Genomic DNA, 17,922 nt, shown 5'->3' on the forward strand with positions numbered 1-17,922 from the left:
CTTAAATATACCTAAATAAATGAGAGCTATGATACCAAGGCGACTCTACAGAGTTATTTTTAGAGGCAAAGTGCATGCTTATGATTTTAGGGGACTTTTATTCATAATTTCTGATGCCTATCTGTAAATATTATCAATTTGAGAATTTTAGGGCATTTTTGGAATGTTATATTTATTTTCTGTTTTTGCATGTTCCTTAATGTCCTGAAATTTAACCAGTGATAGTACCCACTGAAGGTCACGGTAGAAATAGGTTTCCAGTCCTGGTAACTATTACCCATGAGAAATGGATTTCTGTACGATTCCCAAGGCCACTGCGTTTTCATGTTCTCAGAAGGGCACCATTTTAGAGTCTTAATTTATTTCTCTTCCTCTCCTGTTGTTTTAAAAGGTGAAACAAGAAGCGTGAAAAATTACATTCAAACATACATAATACACCTTTAACAGGTTCTATCCAGTATTATTTCAAGGTTTCTAAAAATATAATGTATACTATATCCATTTGAAAGAGTTGGCACGTCAGCAATTTTGATTGAGCAGATATGATCTTAAAAGGAGTTTGAACGTAAAATAAACAACATTGTCATGAGCATGTATATATTCAGGAGATATAACCCCAAGCAGGAAACAGCCCACTTGCAGTAGCTCATGTGAAATTTCTCATCTTCACATGGCTATCCATGTGGACAGAGTTCTTCACTATGGGGAAAGCTAGGACAAGTGTTTGCCAGTGAAATAAGGAAACATTGGAGCTGTGTGATTGTAAATAAGAGGATAACTCCCCCAAACTGGTGTCTTTTACATAAATAATAGGAAAGCTTCACTCTAGGTACTTTTTACTAAGAGAGCTCTTGAAGGAACAGGGGTGTTCTGTCTTTAAGGTGGAGAGCCTGAGCCTCAAAGATGGATCTAAAGTTTCCAAAGGAACAAGGATAAACACTAATCTATATATTTAAATATAGTACTTATTCCTGATGATTGTGGTATTTTCAGGAAGACTTTAAATAAACCCTAATTTTTAAATTTGTCAAAACGATTTGTATCGTCTCTGAGCTTCACACACATGTATTCAGTGAGAATGATTACCGAGTGCCTTTTAGGTTTTCACGAAAGCTTTGCTGCACCATTCCAACACCAATCTGAAGAAGTAGCTATTATAATTTTTCCCTTTATAAATTTTCACTATCAACTTTCTTTTTTTTTTTTTTTTGTTGAGACGGAGTCTTGCTCTGTCGCCCGGGCTGGAGTGCAGTGGCCCGATCTCAGCTCACTGCAAGCTCCGCCTCCTGGGTTTACGCCATTCTCCTGCCTCAGCCTCCCGAGAAGCTGGGACTACAGGCGCCCGCCATCTCGCCCGGCTAGTTTTTTTTTTTGTATTTTTTAGTAGAGACGGGGTTTCACCGTGTTAGCCGGGATGGTCTCGATCTCCTGACCTCGTGATCCGCCCGTCTCGGCCTCCCAAAGTGCTGGGATTACAGGCTTGAGCCACCGCGCCCGGCTTCACTATCAACTTTCAAAATAAATGCTTACAAATCTGACTACTTTTACCTACTTGTGTTTGTTCCCTGGAAACTATGACTGACATATTCCTTCAGTTCTGTAGTTTCCTGAGCAACTTCTAATGATAAAGCTTCCTTTCCATGTCTGAGAAAGGCCAACAGGTGAGCCTCTGTACACAGAATGCATAGTATGGTATAGACTGAAATATACCTGAATAACTGGGTAGGTTTTTATTTTAATGTTAAATTTGAGCCTACCAAATCCCTTGTGTCACACCGTCCAATGGCTCCATCTCACCCAGAATAAAACATAAGGTTCCCATTATGGCCTGTACTCAAGTTCTATCCTCATCTCTCCCTCCTTGTAAAAGTTCAAACAAACAAACAAACAAGCAGCAAAGCTACCTTTTCTTTTTCCTGCTCCTGGAATTAGCTAAGCACATTCCTGTCTTAGAGGTCTTGAACCTGTTGCTCCCTCTGCTGGGAATTCTCTACCTTAGATACATAGGGCACTGTCAGCTCTGATTTTCTTCTGTAATTCAGGTCCAAAGTCAACTCCTTTTTGCTCACCTTATCTAAATCTGGACCCCCACATCCTTTATCAGTCACTATTATCCTATGACTGTGCTTTATTTTATTCACAATACTTATCAATCACTTTTGATATGATCTCGTTCATTTATTTGATTACTTGGCTATCACTTATGAACATTTTCCTCCCTCTAAAAAAAATAAGTTGCAGGAGGCCTGAGACCCTGTCTTTTTACTCAGCGTTGTCTCCCCAGTGCTTGGCACATAGGAACCCAACAGGTTCGTTAATATTTGCTGGATAAGCGGGTGAATGATGAACGAACAGCTCAACGGAGAAATCATGGCAGAATGTGGTCAGTTATATCCGGGGCCACCTCTGTCTTCTTTTAAAATCACATTTTCTAGAGAAGCCTTCGAGTTAAGGGAAGACTTTTCTATGAATTAAAACAAAAGAACATTTGCTTCTCCAGAACATAGGAACATTTAGAAAAATTAAATTTCATCAGGTAGTAAATGAGATTAAATTTGCAGGGCAATAAGGGAAGCAGTAGATGTACCTATTAATGATCTATTTCTTATTTTACTGAAGGTGTGGGAAAATTACCTGAGAACAGGTACCTCCTAGCCTGGCTGTGTTTCATTTTACCCTTTTCGTGTAACAGCTTTACAGCAGCCTTAAATATCTGCTTGATCTCATCTGATACCTCTTGCCATGTCTTCTCATTTTCAGCATTGGCAGAAGGCTGCATCTATAGAGATGTAAAAGGGAGAAATTAGTCTTATAATCGTCAAAGAAAAATAATATTTAAGAACAAGAAAATTTATATTATTTGAAGGCCCACTATGTGCCAATACTATGATAGGTACTTTACAGACAGTGTCTAATTTAATCCCCTTGATAACCCTGAAAGTTAGAAATTATTTCCATGTTTCATGCGAACTTGACCAAATTACACAAGGGTGTCACCCAAATAGGGTGTGTTTGTTGGACTTTCTTCTATACCATGCCTTTCCCGTTTGAGTTTTGATACAAATGCCATAAGAAAATAATCTCTGGTGTCCTTGAAAGGGGAGAGAAAGTTAAAGGGGAGGTGCTCTTATGTTATATCTAATTGTCTTTATTTGTTTTAACTTCATTTGTTTTGATGGTCCACTAGGAGATAAAATGGGAGGAATGCCTACCAATAAAGTAACATTTACATAGTCTTGATGATAATCTTATTAATACATTCATTTATTCAATAATATTTTATGCAGAAATATCATGTGGGGTTTTAGGAATAATCTCAATTTCCCTAGTGGATCATAAAAATAAATGAAGAAACAATTAAAGCAAATTAAATAGTAACATGAGAAAATCCCCTAGATCATGGTATAAACTGGTTTCTTGGAGTATCAGGTTCTTTGCTATGTATATTTACTCATGGCATCTTTAACTGGGAAATGGTTTGGGTTTACCCCAATATTCCCACCCAGAGAAACAGTATTGTTACATATAATCACTTTGAATAATACATGTGAGGGCAAAGAAGAAAAATCAAGGATTCTGATCTGATTTCCTATTGTACAGAGAAAATGTGTTATGTTGGATACCAGAATGACAAATACACAGATCCTGAAGTGGAGAACTGCGGGTAACCCACAGCTGTCCTCTTGGAACTGCGTGGGTGCTGACTGAATCAAGGACATTCTCTTTGGTAGAGGGTTGGATATCTATGCCTTCTTTGCAATCTCCCTAAATATTCTACTCAGTGAACAGGTTCACCCTTCCTCTCTTCCTCTTTCATTTGCTTTTAAGGGACATATCATAAACTTGGGAGCCAAGTTGGAAAGTAGAAAACAATGTTTCCATCATGCTCAAGCAAGAATCACTCCATCACTCTCCATAAGATGCATGAATATAAATGCACTGTTTAAAATGTTAAAGAAAAAATATTAAGTTAAAATTTAAAAAGAGACTATAAATAATAGCTAGGTAGATTTTACAAAGGCCTTCCTGCCACAGAAAACAAATGCACACATGAACCTTTCACAACATAAAAACTGTAACTGTGAAACTTGAAAACTCAATGTACAGAGTGAACACAGCTGAAGAAAAAATTGGTGAACTGGAAAAATAATCTGAAGTTATCTTCTGGAAAGCAGCACAGAGATAAGAAAATTGATTATGTGAAACTGATCATGATTATGATGATATGATTATGATCAGTTTCACATGATCAATTTTCTTAATTTTTTTCTTCTTCACCCTCACATGTATTATTCAAAGTAATTATCTGTAAGAATATTGTTTCTCTGGGTGGGAATATTGGGGTAAACCTAACTGATCATGTGAAATGATCCTTTTTCATTGATTATGTGAAAGAGAATTAGAAGCTGTAGAGGACAGACTGAGATGGCCGAAGGCAAACATAATTAAGTAGCACAAAGAAAGAGCAGAGGTAATAGAGGAGAGGCATTGTTTGATGAGATGATGACTGAGAATTTTCTAGAATTAAGAGACTATATGAATTCGCAGATACAGGAAGCATGACATATACCAATCAGAATAAATGGACACATTATAGAAAAGTGGGCAAAACAATAACTTTTCAGATAAGTAAAGGGAGCTTCATTAATGGAAATTTAACCAATTAATATTAAGAATTAGTTATCAATTATTTCATTAAATTATTAATTATTTAATAATACCAATATTAATAAGTAAAAATCAGTATCATTAGTAAACCTTCTTTGATGGAACTTATAAAGGATATACTTCAGGAAGAAGGAAAATTAGACTAGAAGGAAAGTCAGAGATGCTAAATGGAAAGGTGAGTGACAATTTATAGTTTCTTAGTTTTGGATTTAGTTTTTTTCATTCAATTTTTAAAGGTGCACAATGTGATGTTTCGATACATGTATATACTGTGAAATGGTTACCACAATCAAGTTAACTAACAAATCCACCACCTCATATAATTACCTTTGTTTTGGTGGGTGGTAAGAACACTTGAGATCTACTCTGTCAGCCAATTTCAGGTTTATAATTAACTATAGTCACCATGAAAGTTTGTGCCCTTTGACCAACATCTCTCCATTTCCTCTAAATCCCAGACCTTTGTAAACACACTTCTACTCTCCGTTACCATGAACTCAACCTTTTTAGATTCCACATGTAAGTGAGATCATACGGTATTTGTCTTTCTGGGCCTGGCTTAATTCACTTAGCATAATGTCCTCCAGGTTCATCCAATGTTGCTGTAAATGGTAGGATTGCTTTCTTTTAAAAAGACTGAATAATATCACAGTATGTGTGTATATAAATGTTCCTTAATTTCCTTCTACATTGTCTTTATCTTTTCATTTGCTGACAGACACTTAGACTGTTTCCATATCTTGGCTATTGTGAACAATTCTGCAATGAACCTGGGAGTATGGATATATCTTCAAGACAGTGATTTTATTGCCTTTGGATATATACCCAGAAGTGGGTAGTCCTATTTTTAATTTTTTGAGGAACTGTTATACTGTTTCCCACAGAGGCTGCCCCAATGTACAGTCCCACCAACAGTGTACCAGGGTTCCTTTTTCTTCACATCCTCTCTAACGCCTACTATCTTTTGACTTTTTGATGGCCATCCTAACAGGTGTAAAGTGACTTGGCATTGTGGCTTTCATTTGTGTTTCCCTAAGGATCAGTGTGGATTTAGTTTTAAAAGGAAAACTTGGGCCGGGCGCGGTGGCTCAAGCCTGTAATCCCAGCACATTGGGAGGCCGAGACGGGCGGATCACGAGGTCAGGAGATCGAGACCATTCTGGCTAACATGATGAAACCCCGTCTCTACTAAAAAAATACAAAAAACTAGCCAGGCGAGGTGGCGGGCACCTGTAGTCCCAGCTACTCGGGAGGCTGAGGCAGGAGAATGGCGTGAACCCGGGAGGCGGAGCTTGCAGTGAGCTGAGATCCGGCCACTGCACTCCAGCCTGGGCCACAGAGCGAGACTCCGTCTCAAAAAAAGAAAAAAAAAAAAAAGAAAAGGAAAACTTGGGGCCTAGGGCAGAGTAACTTTCTATCTACTCTGTCTTTTCTGTGCAGAACCACCCCTGGATGACGTAAACGGTAATAAATGTAGTAATGGACAGATCCATAGGCTGGAGGGAAAGGCAGCTTACTGCATTTCTATTGCTTTTCAGCATTTCTGCCTTGGGTCTGAGGTAATAGGCTGCTGGCACCGAGTTCTCATCTCGACAGTACCACTCCTCCAGCAACTTGGTCTCCAGCTTTGCCTCTATGGCGGCATCCAAAATCATTTCAAACTCTGAGGCTTCAACTTCTCCAGGGATTCGGATATTCCCATATTTTTCACCTAATAGTCCCTGTGTATCAACAAGAAAGTTCAATTTAGTGTATCACCAAGAAAGTTCATTTTAGTATTCACATCACATGGTCACTGAATAAATATTAATCAATAGATAACAAGATACATTGCTCCATCAGTTTTCTCTTTTGGTCACAGTGGATAGTTGATTTCCTAAGTAAAATTAGATCAATTATATTACAACAAATTATTCATGGGCTGAGAAATGAGACTCCATATCACATCAGATCAATTCAAAATAAGGAATTTTTGCAGCCAATTTACTTTCTCAAAGTTTATGTAATACAACAAAAGCTGATCTACTCTGAGATTTGTTTGTTCATATCAAAGAAAAATGATGTGCTAGACCTTAAAAATGTCAAACATGTAAAGCCTCAAACCAAATAACTGCTCTGTCAAGAATTGATAGCATAATCCTAAGCTTCAGATTCACACCCCTACAATAAAAAGAAGTATGACATCACTGAATGTGATACTACTAGTAACCCCACTGGTAACTAAAAAAAAAAAATTCAAAATGTAAACAAGAGAGCATTTTCTCTCTCTTAAATTGGCAAAAGAAACCTCTCACAGAAAAACAATGAACAAATATGTACTCAGCCTTATGTCAAGATGAGAGAAAATAACCATAGAGTGCTGATGGGCCTGTAAAATGATCTAGCATTAGAAGCCTAATCAGGCAATATGTATTTAGAGCCCTAAAAATCTATATAACTTTTTACTTTGCATTTTTTTCTTCTGAGAATTTGTCTTTAGGAAATAATTAAGGATGCAAATACTTCCAAAAATACTTATGCTGAATTGGTTTCTTTGAAATAATTGCCTAATAACCTAAATGTTCATTCAAAAGATGTACTAAATTGTATCATACAAATATATTGACTTAGAAAGATGTTTACAAATACATATTAAATGAAAAGTGTAAGTTATAGAATGGTATACATAAGATGATTCCAGGCTGAGTGCGATGGCTCTCGCCTGTAATCCCAGTACTTTGGGAGTCTGAGGCGGGTGGATCACTTGAAGCCGAGAGCTCGAGACCAGCCTGTCCAACATGATGAAACCCTATCTCTACTGAAAAATACAAAAATTAGCCAGGCGTGGTGGCATGTGACTGTAATCTCAGCTACTTGGGAGGCTGAGGCACAAGAATCGCTTGAACCCGGGAGAAGAAGGTTGCAGTGAGCCAAGAATGCGCCACTGCACTCCAGCCTGGTAAACAGAATGAGACTCTGTCTCAAAAAAATAAAAGATGATTCCAGTGATTTTGATATTTATATATATAGAGAAGAGAGAGAATATTATGTACATATGTTAGAGAGAATATCACGTATATATGCATACACAAACATACATAAGAAACATTTTATAAAAATGTAAAGCAAGGTTATTAATGGCTATCTTTGCGTGGTTTCAAATTTACATAGGTCATTAAATAAGTTTATTATTTTTTGTTAAAAACCTTTTTTTTGGTATACATATATATTATTTTGTAGTGAGAAAAACAGCAGATATTTAAACATTTTAAATTTAGTGGTGTAGGCTGGGCATGGTGGCTCACACTTGTGATCCCAGCACTTTGGGAGGCCAAGGTGGGAGGATCACCTTAGGTCAGGAGTTTGAGATCAGCCTGGCCAAAATGGTTAAACCCTGTCTCTACTAAAAATACAAAAACTAGCCAGGTGCATGCTAGTAATCCCAGCTACTAGGGAGGCTGAGGCAGGAGAATCGCTTCAACCTGGAAGGCAGAAGTTGCAGTGAGCCGAGATCGTGCCATTGCACTCCAGCCTGGGCAACATAGCGAGACTCCATCTTTAAAAGAAATTAGTAGTACTGCCGATTTGCTTTGTGGAACAACACTTTGAAGGTTGCTGAAACTGTCCGCTTAAGCCAGTGGTTCTCACAGTATGGACCTGGAACCAGCAGCATCCACAACACCTGGGAACATATGAATTCTCAAGCCCCATCCCAGAGCTACTAAAAAATAAACTCTGGTTACAGAGCTGAGCAATCTATGTTTTAGCAAGTCCTCCAGGTGGCTGAACTTCCGGTTTAAGCTAATAAAATTATTAGCTTAGATAGCACTTGGCATTTCAATTAATCTTCATCTTACCTAGTAGAAAGAAGGAGGGAACACAAAGGACCTCTTACGTAAGCCTACAGTAACCAAAGCAATTTGTCTGCTTTATTGTATCCATGAGACACTTTCTGTTCAATCTGGGGGCACTTTTGTTCTTTCCTCTTGTTGATTAGCATTTTAGCATAAACATCAAGCTGTGTTTATCCACTGGAAAGTGAATTTCAGGTTTGGTTTCCCTAGGGGGCACTTCTGACTGCTTCTCCTGCCTATCGAGTATTCACAGTGTCCTTTTCATCAGATACAGGCAACTGAAAGAGTAAGAGAAGTCCTTGGTAGATCTGTGTCCACATAAATTCATGACCTAAACTCTACAACACACTAGTAAGCTCTCTGAGGGAGAGGCCAGAGCTGTTTATTCCTAGCTATAGAAAGGATTAAAACAGTTGTTGACTAAATGAATGAACCAAGACAGAGAAAGAAATCATTAAAGTTTGTTCTGCTCTTCTCTGAAGCTTCTCTCTGTAGTCAAGTAAAATAGTTCAGCTCTCAATAGGTAGAGTAACAATTTGGGAAGGTACCAGTTTTGTGAGCAATACTCATTTCAGCCGTATTCCTTAAGCAGGTACTGTATAAACATATCTCTGGTTGGACCATGCCCTCTCTCTCTCCTTAGCACATAAGCCATCTCATATAACTGGTTTACTAAGGTGACTGTGAGCACCTGAATTCACTGCCTCAAGCTCAAGCCTCCTCAGTACTAGTCTCAATGACCAAAAAGGAAGTAGATCTAATCTAGCAGTTCTTTTTGGCTGCAAAAGTGGCTCTGGAAGGGGCTAGAATGGAGGGATGCCACATTATTGGTATCCATTATTTCAGCATGATATATGAGGGTTCTACAGAGGGTGTGCTAATCCCAAGCCACTGTATTTGCCTGAAGGCCAATTAAGAGCACTTCTATTTAATCTACATTGGGCCAATCTTGATAACAGGTTTATATAACAAAAATGATGTATCTCAAGTTGTTTCCCAAACTTCTCTAATGGTTCCCTCTTCCAAAATCTCTTATGCTAAACAAATAGGTATGGCCTTTCATTTTACCACATATACAGAGGAACATTATCTTTTTTAGGGTAACCAACCTGGTGATTATCCCATTATCTTGCCTAATTCTGGACAGTCAGCACTCTTAGTTGGGGCTGTATGCCACTAAGAATGAGGTTTTAATGCTGGAATGTGCCATCAAACAGACCCACATGGGCGAAATAGGGAATAAGAGAATGCCTAAGCAGTAGATATTGGTAGAATTCAAAAAAGTATACAGATGGAGTTTGGTCATTGGTGGAGGACCAGGTAGACAGACAGCACATTAAATACGGGATTTAGTAATTTACAACACTCCATCTAGTAGCCAATTCAGTCTTGGAATATCATGGACTAGTTACTACAATCCAAGGCAAGACCAGCTGGGTTCTAGGCATGAAGCAGGGAAGAGGACAAAATAGAGAGTACAGAAACAAGATCTTGTCCCTGGACAGCACCATCATGATTGCACAGCAATGTACTATTGGTTCTTCAACTTCTTTCTGCTCTAAACAAGGCTGGTCCTAGAGACCAGGGTTCAGTCAAATCTATGGATCGGTTTCTAAAATATGCTCCACAGATCATCTACATCTGGATCACCCAGGGTACTTGCTAAAATGTAGGTTGCTAGGTCCATTCTCAGATGGAAAGAACATTGTGAGTGAAGATTCCAAGGAAACTGCATTTTAAAATGAGGTTCCAAAGGAATTCAGAATTTGAGAGCCATTGCTATGAGCAGTGCAAATGTGGTCTCATGAGGAATGGTTAGCAAGTACTGAAGGGGCAGAGCCTGGACCACAGTGGATCATTTCAAAAATCAAGGGCTATTTAAAAATAATCATTTCTTTCAGTTGAGCACCTGGTACCAAATACTGTAATTATGTAAAAAATATAGTAAGGCAAAATGTTCCTTAAAGATTACTAAAGAAAAAATATCCTAATCCCATTCAAATAACAAATATATATTGAGCACCTACTATATATAAAGTGGTAATATAGAACTTCAGAAAAGTAATAATGTGCTACAGGCTTCAAGTTACTTATTGGATTGTTCTCCCTTACTCTTTTCCTTCTCTCTATTGATTCTTCCTTTAGGTGGAATGCTCATAAATCATGAATCAGTTAATTTTTAGGAGTCTAAGACAGGATTCTACCTCAGACTTATCTTGCTATTTGACAAACAGCAAAAGTGAATTTTGCTTCCACATTTTTCAGTAAGATATTTTGGTTTGTGTGTGTGTGTGTGTGTGTGTGTAGTTACAGTTCTAAAATAACACACAAATATTTACAAATAAGGCAATACACAAATATTTTACCAGGACCAGAGTCAATTTACAGAAGGGGGCAGTCCAACTCAGTTGCAAAGTCCAGCTCATATGGTCAATGGATCAGAGCAGAGGTGGAGATGGAAGACCAAGTTCAAGAGGCTAGCAGTTAAACTCTAGGCAGCAAGATGGATTCCACTGTTTTGTTTCCCAATTAGACTATTCCTTAGCTCTGCAGCCATGGGGAGTATCCATGAATGACTTTAGGGCAGCCACAGCAGCTATGAACAAGAAGGCATCCTTCTCTGTTCACTGGCAATAGAGTATTCATTCCAGTCACTGAAAGAGAAACAGATTTTCCACATCCTTCTGACCCCAATTCTCAAAAAGCTTGCTTTTTGCTTAGTTAAACCAACTTTGCCAGTTTGTAGGGAAAAACTTGGTGCAGAGATGAGAGACTACATTCAATTTTGCATTGAAGTCCATTTTTATGAGTTACACTATTGATCCATCTGCCTATGACCCTAGACAGAAGAAATGCATATGAGTGAAATAATTTTCTATTTTTTATTGAATAGTTTAAACATTCTGTCAATACATATGTGAAAATAAACATATGAGATTTTGCCTGTCTGTAGAAATCTATAGTCACCTCTCTCCCATCCACCTTACCAAATGTGGAAACACATATAAATTGGCCTATTCTTAAACACTGAAGACACATAATATCAGCTAGGCAGAAAGCAACAGTACAACACTCAAATATAATCTGGGGAGTTAAGTCCAAAAGGCTGAAAAAAATCTAAGAAAAATTTCTCAGACTTAACAAACACTTCCTGATGTTTTGGAACTGGATAGAGGTGGTGTTTGTACAACACTGTAAATGTAGTAAATGCCACTGAATTGTTCACTTTAAAATGGTTAAATTTATGTTGTATGAATTTCACCACAATTAAAAATACTTTCTGAACTATTGAACTCTTTAGAACTAGGAACTTAAATGTAAAAAGACTCTCTACTTCTAAAAATCTCATTTTCCTTCTTTACATGCTGATATAGCTACATCTAAGTCACTGCTTTCAAAGGCTTAGAGATAACATTTTCCCTCCTCTCAATTGATTTTTTTTCTTTTCCATTGGGCAAATATTGATTTCTCTCCACTCTGCTCATCATGTGCAGTTAGCTCTGCCTGGGCTTGCAACTGAGAATCTTTGGGGTCTGAGTCTATGGCATGCTTGTATTGTACCAAACAGAATACAGGAATAAGTATTCTTGAAGGTGTTGATGAGCTCAGTGTGTCCTTGACTTTACTCTGTGGTGGGATGTCAGGAAAGACAGGTGAGGATAGAGTATTTGGGGTTATGGATGCCATGCTTTGCTGGGCATGAGGTAGCTGCTCCCTGGACTGCTGCTTATGAGCCATTGCTCATGGGAGAGCTGTAAAGGAAAAGAGATCTTCACTCATCCTCCTCCACAAACTGGTGCTGTAACAAGCTGAAGCACACACTCTTTAAATGCCCTGTTCCCACAACCCAGTCACCGGAGCAAGGCAGGTGGGCCTGTTTCTCTCTTTCTATAAGTTTCTATTTATTACAATAAAATTTTGTGATTTTATGAACAATTTTCCTTCATATATGATCTCATTTGACACTCAAGAATCTGTGAAGTAGGGAGAGACACTAAGGCTCCCAGACCTCAGCAGGCTTGCCCAAGGCCATGTTTCCCAGAAGACATGGTAGTACCGGCATTTGAATATGGGGCTTTAAATTCAATATCCCATTCTTTCTACTTCATCAAGTTATTGTACTACTTCCCCTTTTGAGAGTATCTTAGAGTAGCTCATTTGACTGTGATACCTCTTGTAGCCAGTACCCTTGGCAGGGCTACCATGTATGAATGTGCAGGCTGTGCACTGCACAACTCCAGGGGGCACTCTGTACAAGGGCTATGGCATGTTCAGTGTTATAGCCCTGGGTGTTGGTATTCTTTCTACCTGATTTATTCTTTTGGATGAGAGGACAATGGTGGTTGTGATGTCTTCCCTGGAACTCATGGTCAGCGTTAAGAACTCTACTGTAGAGTGAGACCACCTGAACCCCGCCAAAGAGCCAGTAACACCTTATTCACAATTTAACATTATTTTCTCAATGATTTAGAAGTCAAGAAGCACCTATACATCTATTTAAATGTGCAACACAAACATAGGATACTTTATTTAGAAGTAAATTACAACTCAATTACTCAAACTTTAAGTTTCTCATGTCACAGGTAGAAAGAGGAAATGGAGAAATGGAGATGTGATGGTTAATTCTGTGTGTCAACATGACTGCACCACAGGATGCCCAGATATTTCACTTAACATGATTTCTGGTTGGGTATGTGATGTTGTTTCTGGATGAGATTAGCACTTGAATTGGTAGACTGAGTAAAGCAGATGGCCCTCCCCAACTGCGTATGTATCATCCAATCCATTGAGGGCCTGAAGAGAACCAAAAGACAGAGTAAAGGAGAATTTGTTCTCTCTGCCTGACTGTTGAGCTGAGATATTGATCTTCTGCTCTTGGACTGGGACTTATTCCATTGGCACTGCTGTTTCTTTGGCCTTGCAGTTGGACTGGAATTTATACCACCAGCTTCCCCAGGTCTCCAGTCTGCAGATGGCAGGTCGTGAGGCTTGTCAGACTCCACAGTTGCATGAGCCAATGCCTTACAATAAATCGTCTACATATATTGGATTGACTTTGTTTCTCTGGAGAACTCTAACACAGGCGGAGATGGGAAAATGATAATAAATTGCAAAATGATAATGACAAGTGACTAAAACATTCCCTGTTAAAATAATGTCCATATTAAAGGTAATCTAGATAAAAAAGGTCATATTTTTGGCACCAACAGACATGAGGGTAATATTTTTGGAAAACTGTTCATTTCTCAGTTATTACAGATACATGCTTGTATGCAGGGTTGCCAAGAATGAATGTTAGCAGATACATCTAGCACATTAAGCATTTTTCATTCCAAAACATTCAATTATCCAGATATCCACGATGGTTCTGATGGTCGATAATAATTTGATATTTACTGGCATTTCTCTATGGGCAAAAAAAAAAAATCAATTTCCCACAATGTGTATACAGTGAGCCTGTGTTTCACGTATTACAAATATGAGTCTCTGAAATAGGATATATCAACAAAGGGATACATTCATGGGTACAAATACTTAATCTAATCTGCAGATAAAGAAAGAATATTTTGAGGTTAGTAGAAGGCAAGGCATTAGGAGTGACGTAAGCAGATTGTTTTGTCTCTCTGAGTTTCAGCTTTCATATTTGTTAACAGAGATAAAACTGTTCCTTTGTATATTTATCTGGCCACATACCTCCTCTGGTGCATCATGAGAGTCAAACAGGTGAGGGTGAAAGCACTTGGAAATGTAAAGCACTTGGCAATACATAAAGTATCATTATTGAAATACAGTTTATAGAGAAACACGTATATATGGCATACTGATACATATATACACAGAACAGAAACAAATGCTGAGAGGTACAGCTGGATAGATAGAAGAATGAAGTATTTCTTGATTGGAAAGACAGAGGCCAGAAGGGAGGAAAAAATGCACAAGTAGTTGCTTACAGGTAGCATGAAGGTAAGAAAATGTGTGGTCAGATAAGTACAAACTTATCAATGTTCTAGGGGTGGAGAAAAAGAGCTTTAAAATAATTGTGCTGGGTTAACTGCACTAGCTAGTTGGAACCCCAACAACAGATGTACAGAGTCACCTCTATAGAGAATACAGGCAGTATATTAAGGGCAGGCGGCAATCCACATGTAAAACAGAAGTTTACAAAAATGAAGCTGTTTGTATTATAATCAGTGTGTTCGTAGCTATCTTTGCAGGAATTGAGTTACTTAAATTCGGTTTCTCTATAAAGGAAGGCCAGCATGGCTATGGACTAACTTGTGTCTCCTCAAAATTCGTATGTTGAAGCCCTAACTACCCATGTCACTGTGTTGAAGATGGGGCTTTTAAGGAGGTGATTAAGGTTAAATAAGGTCATAAGAACAGAGGCTTAAACTAACAGAACTGGTGCCTTCACTGGAAGAGAGACACCAGAGATCTCTCTGCCAAGTGAGGACACAGAGAGAAGATGGCCCCTATTCTAGTCTGAAACAGACAGTCCCCACTGGAACCTGGCTATGCTGGCACCCTTATCTTAAACTTCCAGTTAGACTGTGAAAAAAATATTTTTGTTGTTTAATCTACACAGTCTACAGTATTTTGTCCTTGCCACCTGAACTGACTAATACAAGCATACAGATGAACAAAATGAATGTGATACTGTCAACATAGGGTCTGCTGTGTTTGGCACTGATCGTAAAATGAGGCAGTCAAGTCATAGATTAGGTAATTTACCAATTTCATCTAACATATAGCAGAATAACTAAACTGATGCTTCAATCATGTTTCTTTGAGAGCTAACAATTCTCAGCTTTCTCAAAATCACATTATAGTTTTACCTTTCTTGAAACCTACATTTGTGGTTTAATTATAGTTAATAAATTTACACACATAAACTCACTGCTGAACTCCTTGTATTAATAATAATTCTGCTACTTTTTACTTATTGCAAGATGCTTTTGCCTGCAAGGAAGTTTCATTACTTGGAAAACGCTGAACACAACCATTATTCTTTAGAAATATTAGAACAAAGGGAACAGTCATAAGGGTGAAAGAGCTGCCTAACAGAGCCACATGGAATGGAGCCATTCTGGAGTTTGCTGTTAACTTAAATTACTTCCAAAGTACAGGTTACAATCCTAACCCTGGCAGTTGCCTTAGAAAATTGAGAACTGTGAGATGTGTAAGGATTACTGGAATTCTAAAATGCTAGAGAAAGAATTCATTGGGAAAATGAATACAAATGGAGCCGAGTTTTCAGAGGGGTAGTGCAGACAGAATTTGGGACATACTGAAAACGAGATGTCAAATTAGCCGGGCATGGTAGTATGCACCTATAATCCCAGCTACTCGGGAGGCTGAGGCAGGGGAATTCCTTGAGCCTGGGAGGCGGAGGTTGCAATGAGCTGAGATCCCACTAGTGTACTCCAGCCTGGGTGCCAGAGCGAGACTCTGTCTCCAAAGAAGGAAAAATAAAAAAAAAGGGACATGTCTGTGTTATTCAAGTGGTGCGGTCCATGAAGAATTAGAGATGTGGATCTGTGGGCCAAAAGATTAAGCTGGCTGAAATAGTAGTCCTGGCAGTTATCAAGGATTCATTCAGTCAATACTTATTGAATACTTAACCTTTTAGGGTGATCAGCTCTTTCTGTGTGCTCAGGACTGTCCTAGTTTGAACACTCAAAGTCCCAGGAATGGCCTCCACCCCACTCCCAAATAAGCCAGGACAGTTGGTCATGCTGAGACAGTCATGGTTCCTGTTCCTTTTGTGTCTTTTTTCTTTCTTTTTTTATTTGTTTTTTTGTTTTTGAGACAGAGTCTAGTTCTGTCACCAGGCTGGACTGGCAGTGGCACGATCTCAGCTCACTGCAACCTCCACCTTCTGGGTTCAAGTGATTCTCCTGCCTCAGCCGCCCGAGTTGCTGGGACTACAGGTGCGTGCCACCACATCAGCTAATTTTTGTATTTTTAGTAGAGACAGGGTTTCACCATGTTGGCCAGGATGGTCTTGATCTCTTGACCTCGTGATCCACCCATCTCAGCCTCCCAAAGTGCTGAGACTATAGGTGTGAGCCATTGTGCCCAGCCTGTGCCTTTCTTCTAGGAGAGCAATCAGATGCCTGTATGGATTAGATAGTTTGAGGGGCAATTACAGAGTGGAAAGAGGGTGGAGCTGAGGATCACCAACCTTTAGCGTGGCCACAGAAGCAGAGGGAGGAAGAATGGAAAAGTGCCACTGAAGTCATCAGAGAAGAGAATAATACTCAAAACATTTATACAGAGCTGTTATAGAGCAATGGAACAATGGACAAAGGACACGAATAGGTAATTCATATATGCAAAAAGATAAATGTAACTATGAAAAATAATAATGCTCACCCTATTAACAACCATAGAACTGCAAATGAAAGCGCAAATGTGATAAGATCTTTTTGCTTATTAAACTGATAGAGGAAAACAATGAGCACACGTATGGTTTCTAGGCAACTAGGAAACACGCACTCTCAGACAGAGAGCCAATAAAAATGAATATAACATTTTGAAGACATAGTTTGGCAGTAGATATAAAATCTCACTTTTAGAAATTCATCCTATTTGCAGAAATATTTGTGTGCAAAGAAGTTCAACAATTTTTAGCTTATGTTTTGGCCTTATTCTGTAAGAGATGTTTGATTTACCAGTGTTAATATAAACAAGAAAACTGACAGTAAAATTTCCCAAGATGATGAATTCCCAGAATGCGTGGTACATGAGTCTGCTCTAAGTTTTCATTTTTCTAATTCTGAGAAACTAAAAAACAGAGAAACAAAGAATAAACAACCCAGTCTGACATTTGTCATATTTTTTGTCATATTTTCATGACATTTTGTCATATTTTCAAGTGGTTTTTAAAAAATTAGTAGACTATTGAGAAGTGTCTGTTTATATACTTTGCCCACTTTTTGATGGGGTTGTTTTTTTCTTGTACATTTGTTCAAGTTCTTTGTAGATTCTGGATATTAGCCCTTTGTCAGATGGATAGATTGCAAAAATTTCCTCCCATTCTGTAGGTTGTCTGTTCACTCTGATGATAGTTTCTTCTGCTGTGTAGAAGCTCTTTAGTTTAATTAGATCCTATTTGTCAATTTTGGCTTTTGTTGCCATTGCTCTTGGTGTTTTAGATGTTAAGTCTTTGCCCATGCCTATGTCCTCAATGGTATTGCCTGGGTTTTCTTCTAGGATTTTTAAGGTCCTGGGTCTTATGTTTAAGTCTTTAATCCATCTTGAGTTAAATTTTGTATAAGATGTAAGGAACAGGTCCAGTTTCAGTTTCTGCATATGGCTAGTCCGTTTTCCCAACACCATTTATTAAATAGGGAATACTTTATCCACTGCTTCTTTTTGTCAGATTTGTCACAGATCAGATGGTTGTAGATGTGTGGTG

At 38.4% G+C, this 17,922-nt stretch overlaps 1 protein-coding gene across 1 annotated transcript in view; it reads right to left on the reverse strand.

The window, feature by feature from the left end:
- NWD2 (NACHT and WD repeat domain containing 2) overlaps nucleotides 1-17,922 on the reverse strand; it is a 208,272-nt gene that overhangs the window by 13,276 nt on the left and 177,074 nt on the right. Inside the window, exons 4-5 of the mRNA XM_011949136.1 lie at nucleotides 6,186-6,389; nucleotides 2,635-2,779 (exon numbers count right to left, since the gene is read on the reverse strand). Of these exons, the coding sequence (XP_011804526.1) occupies nucleotides 2,635-2,779; nucleotides 6,186-6,389 (349 nt within the window). The remainder of the gene's footprint in view (nucleotides 1-2,634; nucleotides 2,780-6,185; nucleotides 6,390-17,922) is intronic.

Source organism: Colobus angolensis, unplaced genomic scaffold (genome assembly GCF_000951035.1).
Source record: "Colobus angolensis palliatus isolate OR3802 unplaced genomic scaffold, Cang.pa_1.0 Scaffold29, whole genome shotgun sequence".
NCBI lineage: Eukaryota > Metazoa > Chordata > Mammalia > Primates > Cercopithecidae > Colobus > Colobus angolensis.